Source organism: Aegilops tauschii, chromosome 3, assembly GCF_002575655.3.
Source record: "Aegilops tauschii subsp. strangulata cultivar AL8/78 chromosome 3, Aet v6.0, whole genome shotgun sequence".
In the NCBI taxonomy this organism is placed as follows: Eukaryota; Viridiplantae; Streptophyta; class Magnoliopsida; order Poales; family Poaceae; genus Aegilops; species Aegilops tauschii.
The window spans coordinates 556,470,431-556,491,584 of NC_053037.3; the positions used below are offsets into that span (position 1 = coordinate 556,470,431).

The following is a 21,154-nucleotide window of genomic DNA, read 5'->3' on the forward strand; positions in this document are numbered from 1 at the left end:
TTAAATCCATAGGTAGTTTAAATTCTATTAACTTTGACAATGCAAGTTGTGACCCGGAAAAAAAAAGACAATGCAAGTTGTAAGATTTCAAGTGAAAGACTGGAGGTGGTTAACCCATATATTCACAAGCCTATAGCACTATCCATCAATATCTATAGGCAGGCACCTACATAAAAACTGACATAAAAATACGGACAGGTGGTGAGAAAGCTGTATCCTATGAATAGACCAGCAAATGTGAAGAACCAATAGTCATATTCTTTTGACCAAAAGTGCAATAGTTTAGATACAACATATATAGTACATCATATTGCCATTTTGAGACACTCCTAGCACGAGCAATTTATTTTGTGTGATCCAATAGATATCACATGTTATAAGAGGTTATTGCTTATTAACTGACCATGAGACAAACACAGTGGGGCTGCTAAATAATATTTAGTCTCTTTCCATTTTTGCCAAAACACTATAGTGTTCTGGTTATCCTGGAGTACACGTGATCATGCGTAACTAACTAAGATGAACATGCAACCATGAATATCATAAGTTCCCATGAGTCACTTAGTAACTAATACTACTTCCTGCGACATCAACATGGGCGATTGCAGTCTCGATCAATCCCTTCATTTCGCTCTTATGTATTTCCTGTCTCTGAGAAATAAGAATTATGTGATCACAAAACAATACAACTATAACCAGCAATACAATGACCGCTATGCATGTTCTTTTGACTTGACAATTGTTTTATTATATTTAAATTCTTCAAGATCCTATATCTATTATCTTCCTCAACTTTACATTAGGATGTATTAGTAGACTAGTAATAATATTAGGGGCCAGTTCTTTTGACAGCTTAGAAAGTAAGCCGCCTCCTCCCCAGCTTTTTTAATAAGCCGCTTCTCTTATTCATTGGGGTTTCTAAACTAGTTATGAGATAACTAATTCGGAAGTCTCAACAAACTTAGGGGACGGCTTATTTTGTAAGCTAAGGAAAGGCAGCATAAATTTTAAGCCGCCCAAAAAGAACCGGACATGGGAAGATAATAATATCAATTCTAGAATACAGAGTAACTTTATACGGCTAATCATGATTGGTTTTGGATTTATGTTTCAGAAATATCTCAGTCGTAGCCATTTTCACCGAACTTCAAATGAATTCGATTTGGCCAAATTAAGAACCAAAATATATACTTGAATGTGACAAAAATCAAACCAAGTATTTATAATTTTTTTAAAATAATTTAAAATTGCATGGTGTGTTGTAATGGATGAAATATTTTGACCAAAAGATAATCATTTTAGTATTCTACCAAAATGACTGAAATTTTGACGAAATTCTACTGAAACTAAAAATCCCTTCTTGATGACAGTTTTAAATCTGTTGACGCGCGGTTAATCTCTAGGAAGTTTTTTTTCTTATGAAACTCTAGAAAGTTTGACAACAGAAGTTTTGGCGAAGGACACAATTACTACCTGTAGGAGCGCGGTGTGCGTCACCGTCCCGGACGCAACCGTGACGTTAGCCGAGATGACGGCGAGCCGGAGGCTCTCGAACGCGCGGCACACCTTGCCCATGGCGTCCTTCCGGTGGCGGCACGCGACGCTCACCACCAGCAGCTTATCGCCAGCGCCCGTCACCCTCACCTGTCCATGTAACGAACCGAAAGTAAGTACTACAAGATCGAGCCAAGTGTTCGCTGTCCGCGTGCGGCGGGCGGGCAGAGCAGACGATGCCGCTCGAGATCGGAGGACCATGGCGTCAACATCGGGGGAGGCCCCTGTCTGCCGGTCGCTTGTCACCTTTCGCAATTATTGCTTGATGATTAAATAGATAAAGTACGTTGGTGGGTGCGTTTACCTCGACAATCTCGACCGGCGGAGATGCGACGGCCATGGCGGATGCGGGGGCGGGGGTCACCGCGGACGGGAATGACAGGGGGCCCCTCGTTTTCTTCACCGGCGGCATGGCGTGTCCGGCGCAGCCGTTAGGAAGGACGGGTTGTAGTGTAGCAGCAAGCAGCTGGGCATGGCCATGTACCTCCGCCGCCGACTCAAGGAGGGATATCTCGGCGAGCATCCGGCGCTCCTGCTCCTGCAGCTGATGGATGTACTCGATGGCGTCCCTGAGGATGGACACCTTATCCATCTGCCAGGAAGAATGGTCGGTGTTTCATTCAACTAGCACATCTCACATGCATGCCAAGTGAATTGAGCTTGCTCGTTGGCAGCTACGTACGCACCTTGGTGATGTTTGGGACGACGCTCCGGAGGGCGTAGAGCTTGCCGTTGAGCGTCCGGCCGCGTAGCCTCCTCGTGACGACGACGTTGCTCTTGCTCGCCGACACCGCCGCCGACACCACGGGGGAGCTCGAGTATCCGGTGTCCGGGGAGCTCCAATTCCAGTAACCGTTGTAGCCGCCGGACACCCTGCTGCCGCTGCCGCCGCCGTGCATGCTGCAGTCCAGGTCAGTCGGTTCAGCCTCAGTCCTCTTCATCCTCTGTCCGGTAAGTTCGTACCTAGGGCGCTCTTGTGCTTCCAAGCAAACCGAGTAGTCCAAGCTATCGCCCATCCCTGCAGCCGTATGCGTGTATCTGGATCCATCGTCTATCCCCTTATTCCCCAGTTTTGGATGATGTATATCTTTGATCTTGTCACTATCCACCGTCTATTCCCTTGTTGCCAGGCAACCCGAGTACTTACTTGTTTGTTTCTTTTTTCTTTTTCATGGATATATGATCCAAGCAGGGGTGGGGTTGGGGGGTCCAGGAATCATCCTCAGCAGATTTACATTGTCATTGTACTGGTGGAAACAAAATTGTAGTAGATCTCGATGGGTTGCAGTGCCAGTGAGGTTGTGAATGCGGATACAAGAAACTGTGAGAAAGGGGTAGACATGTAGTACTCCATTTGTTTTTATTTACTCCGCGTATTAGCTTTGACTGAAGTCAAATTTTATAAAGTTTGATTAAGTTTATGGAAAACTATGAACATTTACAATAATAAATCTGTATGATGTAAAAATATATTCAATGATAAATTTAATGATATTGATTTGGTATTGTATATGCCAATAGTTTTCTCTATAAATTTGCTAAAAGTTTATAAAGTTTAACTTCAGACAAAGCTAATATGTGGAGTAAATAAAAACAGAGGGAGCTTTGCTAAAAGTTTATAAAGTTGGACAAGTTTATAGATGTCAATATAAATATTTACAAAAACAAATCTGTATGGTGTGAAAATATATTGAATAATGAATCCAATGGTATCGATTTGGTATTCCATATGTTAATATTTTTTTCTATAAATTTGATCAAAGTTTATATAGTTGACTTTAGACAAAGCTAACATATGTGGAGCAAATAGAACGGAGTGAGTACGAGTTTGTAGAAGAATCGAAGCTAACACTTGTAAAAAAGGAAAACACGTTTATTTTTCCGTTTCCGAGAGGCACGGCCATGCCTCTCGCGGAAGCAAATCGTGCCTCTCGCAGAAGCAAAATCGTGCATCTCACGAAAGCAAAGAAAAAAAACGCGTTTTTTCCGTTTCGAAGAGGTACTGCAATGCCTCTCGCGGAAGCAAAACCGTGCCCTCCCACGAAAGGAAAAAAAAGAAAGCACATTTTTTTCTATTTCCGAGAGGCACGCTCATGGAAGAAAAAAAAAGCACTTTTCACGCAATTTTTTTTCGATTTTTTTGTCCAAAAGCTAAGGAAGACCGTCGGTAAACCGTAAAGCCAAAAAAACATTTAGAAAACCGAAAACACGTGCGGAAAAATAAAATAAAATAAATCAAAGGGAGCGCATAGAGCGTGACACATGGTGGCGGCTGAGAGCGCACCAAAGTGGCGTGCTCTCAGCCCACTCCAAGGGCGTGTTTGGTTGCCTGCATATGGCCCAGCCTGGCCCGCGCGGGAAGAACTTGGCCCGTTTGGTTGCCTGCGTTTACTGTGCGGCCCGCATGGCACGGAACTTAAAGGACGTCCAGGCCAGGCCCAGGGGAAACGCCCGAATCGGCAGTAGCTCGCGAGCCTGGCTCGGGCGAGGCAGAGGAGGGCGACGCGCTTCTCTCCTTGTGCGACCAGAGAGATGGCGCGAGCTCGACCGCGTCGCCGAAAAATTGGCGGGTTGATTTCGGCTCACCTCTCGCCGAGTCCACCCCTATTTAGCCTCCTCCCTCACCGCCCCAACTCCCACCACCATTCTCCCTCCCTTCGAGCTTTCTCGCCGACGCGCATCGGCACCGACGAGCAGGTAAGCGGCGCATCTTCATCGGCCGGCGGTCCACGGCGTGGGCGCTCCTTCACTGGCCGGCGTTCATCTTCTACGATCATCCTCCCTCGTCCTCGAGCTGCACCCATGGCCCCTGTGAGTTCAATCCCCCTTTCTCTCTGTTCCTTCTAGCTAGATCTGAGCTGCGGCTAGGGTTTGATCTAGATACATGGTTGATTAGTGGTCTGATCTGTGAGCTCATATGGTTGATTGCTATGCTGCGGTTGCAATTTGTGGTAGGGCTAGATGTTCAAGCATGTGGTAGGCTAGATTAGTAGTAGAGTTTGAAGTTGAACCTTGTGCTTGTGTTGATTCGTGCTTAGATCTGTGATTTGTAGCTATTGATGGTCCATTTGTAGCATGCTGTTTGTTGTAGATGTATGTTCGTGCTCATAGATTGTCCGGTATGCTTAGTATGATAGCTAGCGATGAACCATGTGCTTAGTATGATAGTGATGAAGCATGTGCTTGCTATGATAGTGATGAACCATGTACATGTATGCTACCGCTTTTATGGATTGTCCGGTATGTTGTGTGCTATATATGCTTATTGTCAATGCGTGCTACGATTGTAGGACATGACCACGCAGACGCAAGATCTTAGTCAGGCCCTTGTCCTGTCCGACAGCCAGTTTGCTCCATCGTTTGTTGATGACTCTCAGCCTATGTCCGAGATGGCACCTGATTCAGAGGTGTTCGCGTCTGATTCCCTCTATGTGCCAGTAGTGCTCGTTGAGCCAACTCCTGCTGCTGCTGCTGCCGCTGCTGCACTCAAGGTAGCAACAACAAAGGCAAAGAAGGATGGTAGGTCGAACAACATGAAGTGGCAGCCGTTCATGTCCACGTTCGTGTTGAACAAGATGTGTGAGCTCATCTCTAGTGGAGTTAGGACTGACAAGGGCTTCAAGGAGGTGCACTTGAACACCGTTATGAATCAGGTGTTTGAGTTCTGTGGGCAGGAGGTGTCTGCCACCCAGGTGTACAACCACCTGAGGAAGTGGAGAGGTCGATGGATCCAAGTGTCCAAGCTGAGAGACCTTAGCGGTGCCTCATGGGATGAGAACACTTGCTCCATAGTTCTAGAGGCAGAGCACTACGCCGGCCATGTCGCGGTTAGCTCACATCCCTCTTTCTTTTCATACTGTCCACCATTGCCTACTCCTAATCGCAACTAACAACACTTGTGTTTCATTCTTAGGACAACCCAAGGGATGCTGAGTTCCTCAACACACCCATACATAACTACAGCCAGATGCAGCACATCTTCTCCTTCGGGCTGGCAACTGGGAAGCATGCCATGGGCTCAGGGGAGACTCTTGGTTCTCCCATGCCAGACTTCCCTGGGACCCCGGACGCCGAGGTCCTTGATGGCCCTGACAAGCCCTTCGACAAGCCATTTGACCCCGTCCATGATAGGAAGAGGAAGAGAGGAGGCCTGATGGAGGAGGAGATCAATGTCTTTTGCAGCATGACTGATGCGGTGAAGGAGGTGGCAACAACCATCAGGGAGTGCAAGCCCCTCGATGTCCACCCTGACCTGTATGGTGCTGTCATGACCCAGAGTGGCTTCAGCGACGAGGCTCTCATGGCAGCTCTCAGCCGCCTGCTTGACAACAAGGCCCAGGGTATTGGGTTCGTTGCCATGGCAGACGCTCACAGGGTGCTGTGGCTCAGGAGCTGGCTTGGCAAGCACTACTACTAGAGTAGTGCTGCCTGCGAGAGTGCATGATCCCCGACGGCGATGACGGTGGCGACGACGATGACGATGACGATGACGACGTACATTTTGTGTAGCTAGGGCTGAAAAACTATTTGATGGCCTGTATATTTTGGTGAGGTGGTATATACTAACCCCTCACGCTGATGGTGAACTTGCGGTGGTAGGACGACACCCTCTTTTGTATGTGGTGGTAGGTTAACACCAAGGTAGTGCTAGGTGGAACTTGCTATGACGTATGATCATGCATGCTTTACTTCTTCTCTTCTGCTCCATTGTTGTCTGTGTGTTGCTTTGATTGCTACTTGTGTGCTCCATTGATTTGCTACTTCAACTCTTGCTCTTGTGCATTGCTAGAGCAAGTGGTATGCCGTGTTCATCGGTAAGGCTCCAGGGGTTTACAGTTCATGGAAAGAAGTCAGTGCACAAGTGGCATCGTATAGCAACAGCAGCCATAGAGGGTTCAACACTAGGCAGGCAGTAGAACAAGCTTACTCCGACTGGGTGCGAAAGCACGGAGCCAACAGTGTTGATAGTGGCAAGGTTGGAGGTGTCAAAGCGGAAGGCGCTAAGGTGGATCGTCAGTTTGGGCTGAAGCTGAAGAACTTCATCATCTTCATCCAGTTCATCGCCATTGCTATGTTGTGGCGTTGGTGTGCTAGGTGTGATCATTCTGGGTAAGCTCACCAACTAGGGTACAAGGTAAGCACACCATGTACGTCGTATGCAACCAAACGCCGTGTTCATGTGCTGCTTGGGCCAATGCAGGCAACCAAACAAAGTGCACTTGCGTATTACCTAATGCAGGGACACTAGATGCAGGCAACCAAACAACTTGCAGATGGCGCATTAGGACCTGTTTTTGCTCAACCAGACTGGATTGAGAAGTGTATGCGATGCACGAACTGTTCAAAACTTGAACCAAACACGCCCCAAGTGACCCTTGAGGAGGCTCCCGAACAAGGAAATTCCTATTTGCCGCTCTCTGCGGCAAACTGTCGCTGGTTCGCATAGAGCGAGCGAGTCGCTTACATGGTGGGCCGGCCCAATTACGAGATTACTCACGCGCTACTGTTTCCGGTTTTGGGAACCTCCTAGAAGTTTCCTGATCGATTTTGGGAAGCTTCTAGAAGGTTCCTGTACTGGTTTTTTGTGCTTTTCCGTTTATTGTTTGTGGTTTTTTCCTTTTCCATTTCTTTTTTTCTTTAATTTCTTTTTCGTTTTTTTGTTTCATTTATTTCTTTTTTTATTTCTCTTTCCTTTTTTCCTTTTTTATTTGTTCTGTAATTATTTTTCTATTCGTTTCTTCTTTCTATTTTTATTTTCCAGAATTCTAAAATTTGTTCGAAATTTCAAAAAATGCTCTAAAGTTCAAAAATTGTTCCTGTTTTTTTTAATTTTGTTCAGAAGTTCCAAAATCATGATTTTTACAAATTGTTCGCATATTTTGTAAAAATGTTCATAAATTTGGAAAATGTTCCTGTTTCGAAATATGTTCTGAAATTTAAAAAAATGTTCGCCTTTCAAAATATGTTCATAACTTCAAAAAATATTCCGCTTTTCAATTTTTGTTCATAAATTCCAATAATGATCATAATGTTCGCTTTTTATAAATTTTGTTCAGATTTTCAATTTTTGTTTACAGATGCAAAAAATGTGTCCTTTTTGTCCAAAATGTTGTTTTAAAATTGTTCATTTTCGGACATTTGTCATAAATCCGAAAAGGTTCTTCTTTTTAAATTTGTTTGCAAATTCAAAAATTGTTCATCTTTGTAAAAAAAATTGGAATTGAAAAAATGTTCCTGATTTTCAAAATTTGTTCACAAATTCACATATTCTTTCTATTTTGAAATTTGGTTACCAATCCAGAAATTGGGCAATTTTTTCAATACTTATTCGTGTGTTTCGAAAATTGTTCAGAATTTCTTTTGAAAGTATTCAGAGTTTTATTTAAATGTTCGAGAAAATGAATTTTTTTTATATGTCAGTTTTTGTCGTGCTAAGAGACTTGGCGTCTTGACAGAAGCGGTGACCAGCTCCAGTGGTTATGTTTCTTCTCTACAAGCGGCCGGTCGCGAGTTCGAATCTTGGGCGAGTTTTTTTTTTGCGTTGTATTTTCCACCACCGGCTACTTCTGTGTGGGCTGGCCCAGCGAGTTCGAATCTTGGGCGAGTTTTTTTTTTTTTGCGTTGTATTTTCCACCACCGGCTACTTCTGTGTGGGCTGGCCCAGACAAAGACAACCCTGTGCGAGACCCTGCCAATCTGCCGCATTCTGCGGCAGTTACGAGGTCCCCCCGAACAAGCACTTCTGAATTAGTCGAAATCACTAGTTAAGAAGTACTCGTTGCAAAGATCACTCCAACACCCCTGGTTGCGACAAGTGGCGCACATATAGCGCGTCACTTGTTGTAACCGGTGAGTTTTTTCTTTTTTCATAGATCCGTTTATTCAAAACGTTTCATCTCTCAAACCATGCGTCCAAATCTCGAACCGCTTTCACCGTTAGATTCCTCGCGCCGAGATCTTCAGAACTACTCCCTCCGTTTCTAAATATTTGTCTTTTTAGAGATTTCAAATGGACTACCACATACGGATGTATGTAGACATATTTTAGAGTGTAGGTTCACTCATTTTGCTCCGTATGTAGTCACTTGTTGGAATCTTTAAAAAGACAAATATTTAGGAACGGAGGGAGTAGATCCCATGTTGATAGGTTTTGACGAACTTTTTTTCACGAAAAAACCGGACAAAAAAACCGTACAAAAAAATCGAACCGGGAGCACGGATTTTTGTCCCTTTCCGAAAGAGGCACACCCGTGCCTCTCATGAAATCACAACCGTGTCTCTCGCGGAAGAAAAAAAAAAGAAAGCGCGTTTTTTTCCTTTTTCGAGGAGGCACGGCCATGACTCCCGTGAAAGCACAACCGTGCCTTTTACGGAAGCAAAACCGTGACTCTCGCGAAAGGAAAAAAACAGAAAACATGTTTTTTCCTTTCCGAAAGGCACGGCCGTGACTCTCGCGAAAGCACAACCGTGCCTCTCGCGGAATCAAAATCGTGACTCTCGCGAAAGAAAAAAAAACAAAAAACACGTTCTTTTTCGTTTCCGAGAGGCACGGCACACCGTGCCTCTCGCGGAAGCAAAACCTAGACTCTCACGGAAAAAAAAAACAGAAAACACGTTTTTTTTTTCATTTTCGAGAGGCACGGCCGTGACTCTCGCGAAAGCAAAACCATGCCTCTCGCGGAAACAAAACCTTGACTCTCGCGAAAGAAAAAAAAAGAAAACATGTTTTTTCACGCAATTTTTTTTGAAAAGGTAAGGAAGACCGGTGAAAAACCAAAACGTCAAAAAAAACCCGAAAAAAAAACCGTTTAAAAAGCCGAAAACGCGTGCAGAAAGATAAATAAAATAAAATCCTGAGGGAGCGCCCAGAGCGTGACACGTGACGAATGGCTGAGAGCGCGCCAAGTGGCGCTGATCGTTGCGAGGCTCCCGAAGGAGCCCTGGTTAACTAGTTGCTCTCTGAATTAGTTACTCTCAGGAAGACTGGGCTGCTGCGTGCTACGAGCGACCATGTCGCGTCTAACGGGCCAGCCCATCAGAGAGGGCGCGTGGGTGCCAGTTGGCTTCGCCAGCGCTTGAAGTGCTGCATAGGAGCACCTTTTGTTTTCCTTTATGGTTTTCGGCTTTTTTCGGTTGAACTTAACATTACACCATTTTTGAATTACGATTGAAAAGAATGGTCAGGAATGAAAAAATATTCCTAAAAATGCTTGGAGCAAACTATTTTTTTCTGTTTGTTTTCTTTTCTGGTTTTCCTTTTCTTTTCCTTTTTTATTTTTTTAAATGTTCAAAATTCCAAAAAATATCTCCGTTTAGAAAAAAATCACATATTCAAAAAATGTTGCATCCTAAAAAATGCCCAGAATTTAAAAAATCTTTTTCATAAATTTTTCTCGGAATTTTAAAATCATTTTCATATTTTTCGCATATTGAAAAATTATCTGTGTTTTCAAAAAATATTCAGCAAATTCAAAAATGTACGCGTTTTAAAATTTTGTCTAGAATTTCAGACATCTAAAACTTGTTCACAGATTCAAAAAGTATTCATGTTTTCAGAAAATATTCGAGGTTTTAAAGTTTGTTCACAAATTTTAAAAATGTTCGTGTTCCAAAAATAGTCACTTTACCAAACATTGTTCATGCTTTTCAAAAAAAAAATGTTGCTTCAGTAATTGGGTGTTACGTAACCCGCGCTCGCTCCAATGGGCCGGCAGCCCAGGCGGACTGCATTGTGCAAAGTGTTCGCCGGAGGTTGCCGTCTGTCTTTAGTTGTGGCGGCTCCATTTTCCATTCATCCTTTCATGCTCGTCACCGCGCCTTCCAGGTTGCGTGGAGACCGAGGTCTTGACCTCCTCTCGCCCCTCAACCCTCTCGCCAGGGCCCACCAACAGATTTGCAAGAGGCGCATGGGGGCAACATGCAACAATACACAATACTATTTATATTGGTCATATGCTCTAATTTATGAGCACATAAATTGTTGCAGATATTATTCTGAGTAACCAGTTCCCAGATGCGCAACACAAGCTAAGTTATCTTAATAAATGATTACAGGAATACGCAAAAATTGCAATCCACATGATATCAAATGCTCCTTTTACTTGAGAATTAATTATTTTTATTTGGAGTGTTCGAGATGCTACAACTATTACATATTCAGCTTTACATTAAGATGTTAGTAGACTAATAATATTACGAAGGGAACAATTTCCAAATATAATAGTACAAAGTAACTTCACATATAGCCAACCTCGATAGTTTTAAATCCATAGGTAGTTTAAATTCTATTAAGTTTGACAATGCAAGTTGTATCCCACAACAGAAAGACAATGCAAGTTGTAAGATTTCAAGTGAAAAACTAGAGGTAGTTAACTGGTATATTCACAAGCCTATAACACTACCCATCAATATTTATAGCGGGAACCTACATAAAAAGTGACATGAAAATAAGAAGACGTGGTGAGAAAGTTGTATCCTATGAATAGACCAGCAAATTTGAAGAACCAATAGTCATATTCTTTTTGACCAAAAATGCAATAGTTTAGATACAATATAGTACATCATATTGGCATTTTGAGACACTCCTAGCACGAGCTATTTATTTTGTGTGATCCAATGGATATCACGTGTTATAAGAGGTTATTGCTTATTAACTGACCATGAGACAAACATAGTGGGGCTGCTAAATAATATTTAGTCTCTTTCCATTTTTTCCCCAAAACACTATAGTGTTCTGGTTATCCTGGAGTACACGTGATCATGTGTAACTAACTAAGATGAACATACGACCATGCATATCATAACTTCCCATGGGTCAGTAACTCATATTACTCAGAGTACTTCCCGCGACATCAACATGGGCGATTGCAGTCTCGATCAATTCCTTCATTTCGCTCTTATGTATTTCCTGTCTCTGAGAAATGAGAATTATGTAATCACAAAACAATACAACTATAACCAGCAACACAATTACCACTTTGCATGTTCTTTTGACTCGACAATTGTTTTATTATATTTAAATTCTTCGAGATCATATATCTATTACCTTTCTGGACTTTACATTAGGATGTATAAATAGACACTAATAATATTAGGGGCCAGTTCTTTTGGCAGCCTAGAAAGTAAGCCGCCTCCTCCTTAGCTTTTTTAGTAAGCCACCTGTCTTATTCATTGGGGGTTTCTAAATTAGTTATGAGATAACTAATTCAGAAGTCTCAACAAACTTAGGGGACGGCTTATTTTGTAACTGAGGAAAGGCAACATAATTTTTAAGCCGCCCAAAAGAGAACTGGCCATATATAGGAAGAGAATAATATAAAGTCTAGAATACAGAGTAACTTTATATGGCTAATTATGATTGGTTCTGAATTTCCGTTTCAGAAATATCTCAGTCATAGCCATTATCACCGAACTTCAAATGAATTCGGTTTGGCCAAATTAAGAACCAAAATATCTACTTGAATGTGACAAAAATCAGACCAAGTATTTATATTTTTTTAAATAATTTTAAATTGCACGGTGTGTTGTAATGGCTGAAATATTTTGACCAAAAGATAATCATTTTAGTATTCTACCAAAATGACTGAAATTTTGATGAAATTCTACTGAAACTAAAAATCCCTTCTTCATGACAGTTTTAAATCTGTTGACGCGCGCTTAATTTCTAGGAAGTTTTTCTTTTCTTATGAAACTCTTTTTTTTTCCGGGCATATGGAACTCTAGAAAGTTTGACAACACAAGTTTTGGCGAAGGACACAATTACTACCTGTAGGAGCGCGGTGTGCGTCACCGTCCCGGACGCAACCGTGACGTTAGCCGAGATGATGGCGAGCTGGAGGCTCTGGAGCACACGGCACACCTTGGCCATGGCGTCCTTCCGGTGGCGGCACGCGACGCTCACCACCAGCAGCTTATCGCCAGCGCCCGTCACCCTCACCTGTCCATGTAACGAACCGAAAGTAAGTACTACAAGATCGAGCCAAGTGGTCGGTGTCCGCGTGCCATGGCGTCAACATCAGGGCAGGCCCCCGTCTGCCGGTCGCTTGTCATCTTTCGCAATTATTACTTGATGATTAAATAGATAAAGTACGTGGGTGCGTGTGTTTACCTCGACAGCCTCGACCGGCGGAGATGCGGCGGCCGTGGGCCGTGGCGGATGCGGGGGCGGGGGTCACCGGCGACAGGAATGGCAGGGGCCTCCTCGTTTTCTTCATCGGCGGCATGGCGTGTCCGGCGCAGGCGTTCGGAAGGACGGGCTGTAGTGTAGCAGTAAGCAGCTGGGCATGGCCATGTACCTCCGCTGCCGACTCAAGGAGGGATATCTCGGCGAGCATCCGGCGCTCCTGCTCCTGCAGCTGCTGGATGTACTCGACGGCGTCCCTGAGGATGGACCCCTTATCCATCTGCCAGAAAGAATGGTCGGTGTTTCATTCAACTAGCACATCTCACATGCATGCCAAGTGAATTGAGCTTGCTCGTTGGCAGCTACGTACGCACCTTGGTGATGTTTGGGACGACGCTCCGGAGGGCGTAGAGCTTGCCGTTGAGCGTCTGGCCGCGTAGCCTCCTCGTCACGACGACGTTGCTCTTGCTCGCCGACACCGCCGCCGACACCACGGGGGAGCTCGAGTATCCGGTGTCCGGGGAGCTCCAGTTCCAGTAACCGTTGTAGCCGCCGGACACCCTGCTGCCGCTGCCGCCGCCGTGCATGCTGCAGTCCAGGTCAGTCGGTTCAGCCTCAGTCCTCTTCATCCTCTGTCCGGTAAGTTCGTACCTAGGGCGCTCTTGTGCTTCCAAGCAAACCGAGTAGTCCAAGCTATCGCCCATCCCTGCAGCCGTATGCGTGTATCTGGATCCATCGTCTATCCCCTTATTATTCCCCAGTTTTGGATGATGCATATCTTTGATCTTGTCACTATCCACCGTCTATTCCCTTTGTTGGGAGTAAACCACGCCTCCAGGCGATGACTGGCGTGCGCGCGCGGGCATGCGCTCCAGGTCTGGCTCGTAAGGCAGCGGCCGTTGGCGAGAGGCTAATTTTTTTTAAATAATACATTTTTTTTAAAATTACAGAAATAATACGCAGAAAAAAGAATTTACAAGAATAATACACCGTCGGCCCACTGCAGGCCGACTGAGCCCAGTCGGCCCACAGCAGGCCGATCGGCTATCAGGAGGCCGACTGCAGGCCGGGCTGGCACGCGGCGGCCTGTGGTTGGTCGGGCCACGTCGCGAGGGGGGAGGCAGCGGCCTGTCGGCGTGGTGCGCCCCTGTCGGCCTGCCGCCCGCCGATCGGCCACCTGGTGGCCGACAAGGTGCTGCCGACCTGACGCGCGCTGGCCAGCCCGCCCTTATCCTCTCCTTCCTCTCCTTCCTGCATTATTTCTTCTCCCGTGCCCGCCCTTATCCTCTCCTTCCTCCATTATTCTTCTCCCGTGGCTCATTTCTGCTGTGTTCTTCCTCCCCCTCTCTCTACAGAAAAATGGCACACATTTGTACACCTAAATGAGCTACATTTTCGCGATTTTGGCACCGTGAATGGGTTCAACTCATTTAGGGCAGCCAAAAGAGGTGTCGATCTACTGACGGGGTAGCTCGTGGTGGTCGTGGTGAGCATTTTGGTGGAGGTGGTGGTGGTGAAGTTGGGGCAGTGTTCGTCGTTGGGGCAGTTGGGGTGGTGAGGTGGTGGTGGGGGTGGAGGTGGTGAAGGTGGTGGTGGTGGAGGTCGTTCGTCGTTCGTCGTTCGTCGTTCGTGGTTCTTCGTTCTTCGTTCGCACGCACGCTTCAAGGGTATATTTCAGCCCACATTTTATTTTTCGTAGGTGCTCCGGTAGTATACGTAAATATTGTTATTTGCCGCGGTAGTATACGTAAATATTTGTGTGCGATTATTGTTATTTGGCCCGGTAGCATACGGAAATATTGTTATTTGCCCCGGTAGTATACGTAAATATTATTCGTTCGCACGCACGCTTCGTTCGATGTGAAAATAAATTTGTGTGTGATTATTGTTATTTGCCCCGGTAGTATACGTAAATATTTGTAGTTGCTACGGCAAATATTCGTAATATAGTTGTAGGTGTGTGAATTGTATTAGTTGTTAGTGGGGATAATAAGTTGTTGCTTAATACTTGACATGTACACAGGTGCGTGATAAGAAGTTGGAAACATGAATAAAAAGTTGGAAAGAAGAGACAAGTTTTTTTTGAAGAGTTGGGGTCGGCATGTGCATAGCATGTCAGTGTGATGAAAATTTAACAAGCAAACAAAAAATAGGAAAAGTAGAACTACATGTTAAAAAACGTTTCAGTCCGTACCCGATGCCAATATGAAGCGGATTACCCGCTAACCTTTATTATGCGTATTTCTAAAGTTTAACCCATAACAAGCAATGCCACACTGTTTTTTTAAACGGCCACGCTGTAGTTTAACAAAAAAACTTCTTTGCAAGGAAGAATTTTACATGATCGTAGAAATAAGACGCATGCCTTTTTCTAAATTATTTTAACATAGATTAAAATAAAAAATACATCAACATGGGCCATATAATTCAAATAAACAGAATTATCATATTTGTCGGTTTTATTATTATTATTATTTGAGGCCTATTTATTATTAGTAAACATGGGCCTATTTATTATATTATTTACTATGGTCCTGGTAATATATATATAGACATGTCTAATAATTGTATTTCTATGTTGAAAAAAAATAGGTGAGTCGAGATGTCCGATGTAGTGAAGTTGAGATTTTACTATGGTCCTGGTACTGTCCAAACAAATGAGTTGGGAGCAGATCTGAGTGAATTTACTCACATAGAGGTGGCAATCAGCGCACCACAAACATGGTCTGTTAGTCAGTTGAAAGAATGGATTGCGGCAAGTTTAGGTCTTGATACTGAAACACACACCGTCGGTGTTCATGCATTGTGGACACGGTCAAGTTCAAAAATTTACTTTTATTTGAGGCCAATAGAGGGAGACTCCGATTGGGTGCGGTGGTTACAAGGTTGTGAACGAAGGGGATGCAATCCTGTTGCTTTAGTGCTTCCCGTCGTGAAGGAGGTCACTGCACATGAAGGGGAGGGTGGCTACGAAGGACAGAGCAGTCATGTAGAAGGAGGAAATGCTTATGGTTACGAACAAGGACAGAGCAGTCAGGTAGAAGGAGGAAATGCTTATGGTTATGAACCAGGGCAGAGTAGTCAGGTAGAAGGAGGAAATGCCGATGGTGATTACAATGGCGAGGTGGACGCTGACGAGGTAGATGGGCACATGCAGAACCAGATGGAAGAAGAAGACACCGATGTTGAAAGGGGTCATGCCGATGATTCCGACGAGTCAGATGAAGAAGAAAATGCAGAGGAGGTCCCGAATCCTGCATGGTGGAATCATGACTTATCATCTGCAATGACCGTGAATGATGGACATGATTCAGCCTGGCAATATCACGAGAACAATATTGCGACGGGTGCTATGTATCCGAACAAGCAAGCCCTGAAGGATGCAATAATTAATTGGGCAATGTCCACGCAAAGGGTTTTCAAAGCTGAGGTGTCCAGTCAGAAATTCCTCACAATGGTATGCAAGAACGCAGATTGTCCCGCAAGGGTGCACGGCTTTCTCCCTAAGTATGGCACAAATTGGGTGATAAGTGACTTAGTTAATCACACTTGTCTTATTCCCTGCATCCCTCAAGATCATGCCAACCTTTCATCCACGCTTATTGCTCGACTGTTTTACGATGAGATAGTGCAAGGCAAAGCTATGGAAGTGAAGGCAGTGCAGACAAAAGTGTTCGCCAGGTTGAAGTACAGAATTTCTTATGGCAAGGCTTGGAGGGCTAAGCATGCAGCGCTTGAGAGGAGATTTGGTTCTTATTTTGATGCATATGACTCTGTTGTCCACCTCCTGCACACCCTGCAGCAACGGAATCCAGGCACCTATATCGATATCCAAGACATGTTCATGCCAGAGTTCCCAACTGTGAGGGTTTTGCATCGTCTCTTCTTCTCTTTTGGTGTATGCATCGAAGCTTTCAGGCATTGCCGACCGGTGGTATGTGTTGACGGTACTTTTCTCACAGGCAAGTACAAGGGTCAGATCCTGACAGCCATAGGTCAAGACGGCCAAAATCAAGTCGTCCCACTGGCATTTGCTTTTGTGGAGAGTGAGAACATTGAAAGTTGGACATGGTTCTTCAGGCAGTTGAAAATATCAGTTGTGAAGGAGAAGCCCAATGTGTGCATCCTTCATGACAGGCATGCAGGTATACTCAGTGCGATAAGGACACTGACAAACCCAGGCCCTGAGGAACAAGTTCCATGGCAGGACTTGCAGAGCCGTTGGTGCATGCGCCATCTCGGGGCTAATTTCTTCTCGCAGTTTAGAAATAAGAACCTGATGAATCTGTTCAAAAAACTCTGCAAGCAGAACCAGTTATGGAAGTACAATTTGATACGCGACAGACTTAATGTGTGCACGCAGAGACACGTGAGGGACAGGAAAGCTGCAAGAGATGCAGCGGTTAGGGCACATGTTGAAGCAGTAGCTGCACAGTTGGCAACAGGAACAGCGGCCGTGGAGGAGGAGGCTGTTGGGCTATGTGACCTGCCAGGCTTTGACCCACCTGGTACTAGGAGAAGGCTCGGGAGGTCCATTAAAACCTTCGAGCAGTGGATAGAGCATGAGCCTCTGGAGAGGTGGTCTTTGCTACATGACACACATGGAGCAAGGTACGGTGTCATGACAACGAACCTGGCGGAAACATACAACTTTGTCCTCAGAGGAAACCATGCATTGCCACTTACAACCATCGTTGAGGGTATTTTCTATGGCACCGTCAAGTATTTCAGAGACAGACGTCAAATAGCAGAGCAGCATATCTTGAACAACCCAAATACACGGTACTGTGAAAGAGTCACGAAGTACATGGACAACAAAATGCAAGAAGCTAGGTCACACACTGTAGTCGCCATCGGTAATCAAGAAAGAAGGTTTGAGGTCCGCTTAGCCAACAACAAATTCGGATGTGCAAATGAGTTGAGGACGCATGAGGTGAAAATTGGCAATGAAGCCTGGCCAACGTGTGAGTGCACATGCAATAAACCGAAATTGCTTCATCTACCTTGCTCACATGTACTTGCTGCTTGCGGGCAGCTTGGAATGTACGCAATATCGTTTGTGTCTCCATATTTTCTGAAAGAGGCTGTCCTCAATACCTGGACAGGTGAGCTGATGGGTTTTCGATCAATGGGTAATTTCAACAACGTCAACCCCGCCGAAAGGCGTTACATTCCAAACCCAGAGCATATGCGTACAAGTAGAGGCAGACGACAGTGTCAGCGCATCCAAAATTTGGTCTTCTGCAGTTGGAGCTACCTCCCCCTATAGAGAACCCGGTGCCAGCACACATCCACAGGTATTAACCAGTTTTTCAATGTTGCATTTTCTTTCATAGTACTCCATTCGAAGCTTTAGGTAATTGTTGAACACACACCACAATTTTAGGACGACAAGGAAGGGCATGAACAGGACAACTGCTGACTGGCTAGTTAGACTAGAGCCGTATGTTATAGAATGGGAGACAGCAAACACAAATCTATGGCACGAGAATCACAATTTCGATCTCGATGAATTCAATCTCTATTTGCGGGGCGCTACATGACCGGAACACGGTTACGCATTGTTGAGTACTCCCACCCAGAGGAGTTACCGGATCCTACTCCGTCGGATATGTACCCGAGCTATGATACTTCGGGCTCTAGGCAGTACGCGGTAAGATATTTTTTCTTTACGTAATGTTGTCACATACTTTGACGTGCAAGAGACAGACATTATTAATCGTCATGGAAATTTGCAGGCTACCTTGACATGCGAACTGTACGACGACGTGACCACCTTTGGACGATCACTATCGTCTGGACCTCTTCTTCATCATCGTCCAGTGGTACAACCCTTCTTGGAAAGAATTCAGAATAAGATACGGACTGTGTACGAGGCTACCACGTGCACCCGGAGAACCGATGTTGTTCAGCACGAGCAGGAGCAGCCGCGTCACTCCATGCAACGACATCAACCACGTCCACGCCTAGCACAGCAGCCGACAACCAGGCCACCCCGTCCTGACCAACCTGGCAGTTCTACGTGGCACCCGCAGCACTATGGTCCCACGTCGAGCTTCGTGTTTTCTCCACAGCCACAGCAACACGGTCCCTCGTCGAGCTTCGTGTTTTCTCCACAGCCACAGCAGCACGGTCCCTCGTCCAGTTTCGTGTTTCAGCCAGAGCAGACGTCACACCCAGCAGGTATGTGTCCTCATATTTATTGTTTTCAATATTAATTGACGCGACCTCATTCTTCATGATGAAACGTTCCATCGCGTAGGGGCCTATGGATATCAGGCGTCTATGTCGGCATCACATGATACGTGGGGGAGTGATCAACATCCCGAGGACAACATACAGGCTCAGATGTCGCAGCACACCCAGTGGATGAACATGTTTTCGACTCCTCCACCAGGCCCCACACAGGATACACAGCATGACCAGGGAGAGTCTGAGATTCCTCCTCGTCACATTAGGGCACCCGACAGGTTGGGATGGTCCCCGATTCCAGATCCGCCTCCCCACCAGGCCAGACGTCGTCACTGACGCTTCTATGTATCTGTATCAGTAGAGACATTACCATCTATTTCTGTGTAAGACTTATGTCTATTCTATGTATGAGACAAATGACTATGTACTTATGTACGAGACATATGCCTACTCTATTTTAGTACTCTGTTATCGGAACTACAAGATCATATGTAGATAGAACATAATATTCATACAACGAGACATTGCAAACAATTAGATAGAACTACATCTAAATTAAATGGTACGTAACTGAACTCACAACATACAGCATAAAAACTACATGAAGTCATCATCGTCATATGTTCGCGCCAACTTTTTCCCGCCATATGTTCGCGCCAACTTTTTCTCGCCACCCGTTTCCCGCCACCCATTTCCCTCCTCCCATTTCCCGCCCCGTTTCCCGCCACCCGTTTCCCGCCACCCGTTTCCCTCCTCCCATTTCCCGCCAACCCTTTCCCGCCATACCGCAGTCGTTCTTTCCTGCCATTTTCTCCTCTCTACCTATAAAACCCCCTTCAGACGGAGCGGGAAACGGGTGGCGGGAAATGCTGAGCGAATGGGAATGGAAAAGGGTTGTTCAGTTGCATTGCTACAGGAAACCGAGTTATATGTGATGCATTTGTCATTCGAGATCCGCCTCCCCGGTAGGCCAGACGTCGTCATTGCCGCTCCTATGTATCAGTAGAGACATTACCATCTATTTCTGTGTGAGACTTATGTCTATTCTATGTATGAGACAAATGACTATGTACTTATGTACGAGACATATGCCTACTCTACAAGATCATATTTAGATAGAACATAATTCATACAACGAGACATTACAAACAACTAGATAGAACTACATCTAAATTAAATGGCACATAACTGAACTCACAACATACAGCATAAAAACTACATGAAGTCATCATCGTCATCCTCGATCGATGCAGAACTCTTGCCCTTCGACGATGAAGAACTCTTGCCCTTCGACGATGCAGAAACCTTGCCCTTCGATGATGAAGAACTCTTGCCCTTCGACGATGCAGAAACCTTGCCCTTCGATGATGAAGAACTCTTGCCCTTCGACGATGCAGAACCCGGAAGCGGGCATGAAGATATCATCTTCGTCCTCGCTCTCCTCAGTCCATAAACATGGATTATTTGCTGCAATCCTTCTGAAAGTTTCACTCTTCGGCACCACTACCTTCTTCCACCTGTCATGCAACCTAAGAAGTTCTTTACGTACCTCCTCATAGGTCCTTTCAGGCCACCCAGACCTACGTAATTGGTGAGCCAACTCATTCATTATGGTGTCACTACCGGTGAGTTCGTCCCATGGAACTATCCTATTATCCATCCTGAAATCGGTAACTAGCCTCAGAAGAGTCTTGCTCATCCCAGGGTGAAAACTACGATCGAAAGGATAATGGGACATCTCAACTACACTACACTGCAATGCTTATCCAGCTCCGTCTGAAGGGGGTTTTATAGATAGAGACGAGAAAATGGCGGGAAAGAACGACTACGGTATGGCGGGAAAGGTTGGCGGGAAATGGGAGGAGGGAAACGGGTGGCGGGAAACGGGTGGCGGGAAATTGGTTGGCGGGAAATGGTTGGCGGGAAATGGGTGGCGGGAAAGGGTTGGCGGGAAATGGGTGGCGGGAAATGGGTGGCGGGAAATGCATGGCGGGAAAAGCGCAGTTTGGAAATGTCGATAACTTCCAAAAAAAATGTTCATCACAACGGAAAAAGGTTCCCGCCTTTCAAAAAATGCATGCAATTTTTTTGGAAAATATGAAAAGAAATGGTTCGTGCCACTAAATGAATGTACGTCACCTTTCCTGGAAATATTCTCGTGTTTCCAAAAAATATCCATGACATTGTAAAAAATGGTACTCCCTTCATCCCATAATATAAGATAATATTACAATCAATATACTCACATATCACGTGGGTTAACAAATGTTTAGATGGATCATGAAA

The 21,154-nt window shown here is 45.1% G+C and overlaps 3 protein-coding genes and 1 pseudogene across 3 annotated transcripts; 2 read left to right on the forward strand and 2 right to left on the reverse strand.

Annotated features, from left to right (window-relative positions):
* Positions 1-238: 238 nt before the first annotated feature.
* LOC109769870 (transcription factor BHLH6) lies at positions 239-2,608 on the reverse strand. Its single transcript, XM_020328575.4, has 4 exons — positions 2,241-2,608; positions 1,859-2,146; positions 1,474-1,644; positions 239-651 (listed from the first exon to the last, which is right to left on the reverse strand). Exons 1-4 carry the CDS (start codon positions 2,568-2,570, stop codon positions 562-564), a joined length of 879 nt encoding a protein of 292 aa, XP_020184164.1. The 5' UTR covers positions 2,571-2,608; the 3' UTR covers positions 239-561.
* A 2,239-nt stretch (positions 2,609-4,847) lies between these two features.
* On the forward strand, positions 4,848-5,971 carry LOC109769868 (uncharacterized). Its single transcript, XM_020328573.1, has 2 exons — positions 4,848-5,381; positions 5,468-5,971. The coding sequence occupies exons 1-2, from the start codon at positions 4,848-4,850 to the stop codon at positions 5,969-5,971; spliced, it is 1,038 nt and encodes a 345-aa protein (XP_020184162.1).
* Positions 5,972-12,084: 6,113 nt separating this feature from the next.
* LOC109769873 (transcription factor bHLH35-like) lies at positions 12,085-13,724 on the reverse strand (annotated as a pseudogene).
* A 1,473-nt stretch (positions 13,725-15,197) lies between these two features.
* LOC141042513 (uncharacterized) lies at positions 15,198-19,538 on the forward strand. The gene is made up of 3 exons (XM_073511074.1): positions 15,198-17,973; positions 18,063-18,859; positions 18,939-19,538. Exon 1 carries the CDS (start codon positions 15,279-15,281, stop codon positions 17,943-17,945), a length of 2,667 nt encoding a protein of 888 aa, XP_073367175.1. The 5' UTR covers positions 15,198-15,278; the 3' UTR covers positions 17,946-17,973; positions 18,063-18,859; positions 18,939-19,538.
* The last annotated feature ends 1,616 nt before the right edge of the window (positions 19,539-21,154 follow it).

What these genes read in the sequence shown, in the direction of transcription:
- LOC141042513 (XM_073511074.1), top strand. Translation starts at nt 15,279, where the DNA reads ATGTCCGATGTAGTGAAGTTGAGATTTTACTATGGTCCTGGTACTGTC.
- LOC109769868 (XM_020328573.1), top strand. Translation starts at nt 4,848, where the DNA reads ATGACCACGCAGACGCAAGATCTTAGTCAGGCCCTTGTCCTGTCCGAC. An exon ending in ACTACGCCGGCCATGTCGCG is followed by an intron (nt 5,382 to 5,467) that starts GTTAGCTCACAT and finishes TTTCATTCTTAG; the next exon opens with GACAACCCAAGGGATGCTGA.
- LOC109769870 (XM_020328575.4), bottom strand. Translation starts at nt 2,570, where the DNA reads ATGGGCGATAGCTTGGACTACTCGGTTTGCTTGGAAGCACAAGAGCGC. An exon ending in TCGTCCCAAACATCACCAAG is followed by an intron (nt 2,147 to 2,240) that starts GTGCGTACGTAG and finishes TCTTCCTGGCAG; the next exon opens with ATGGATAAGGTGTCCATCCT. An exon ending in CGCCGGTCGAGATTGTCGAG is followed by an intron (nt 1,645 to 1,858) that starts GTAAACGCACCC and finishes TTACATGGACAG; the next exon opens with GTGAGGGTGACGGGCGCTGG.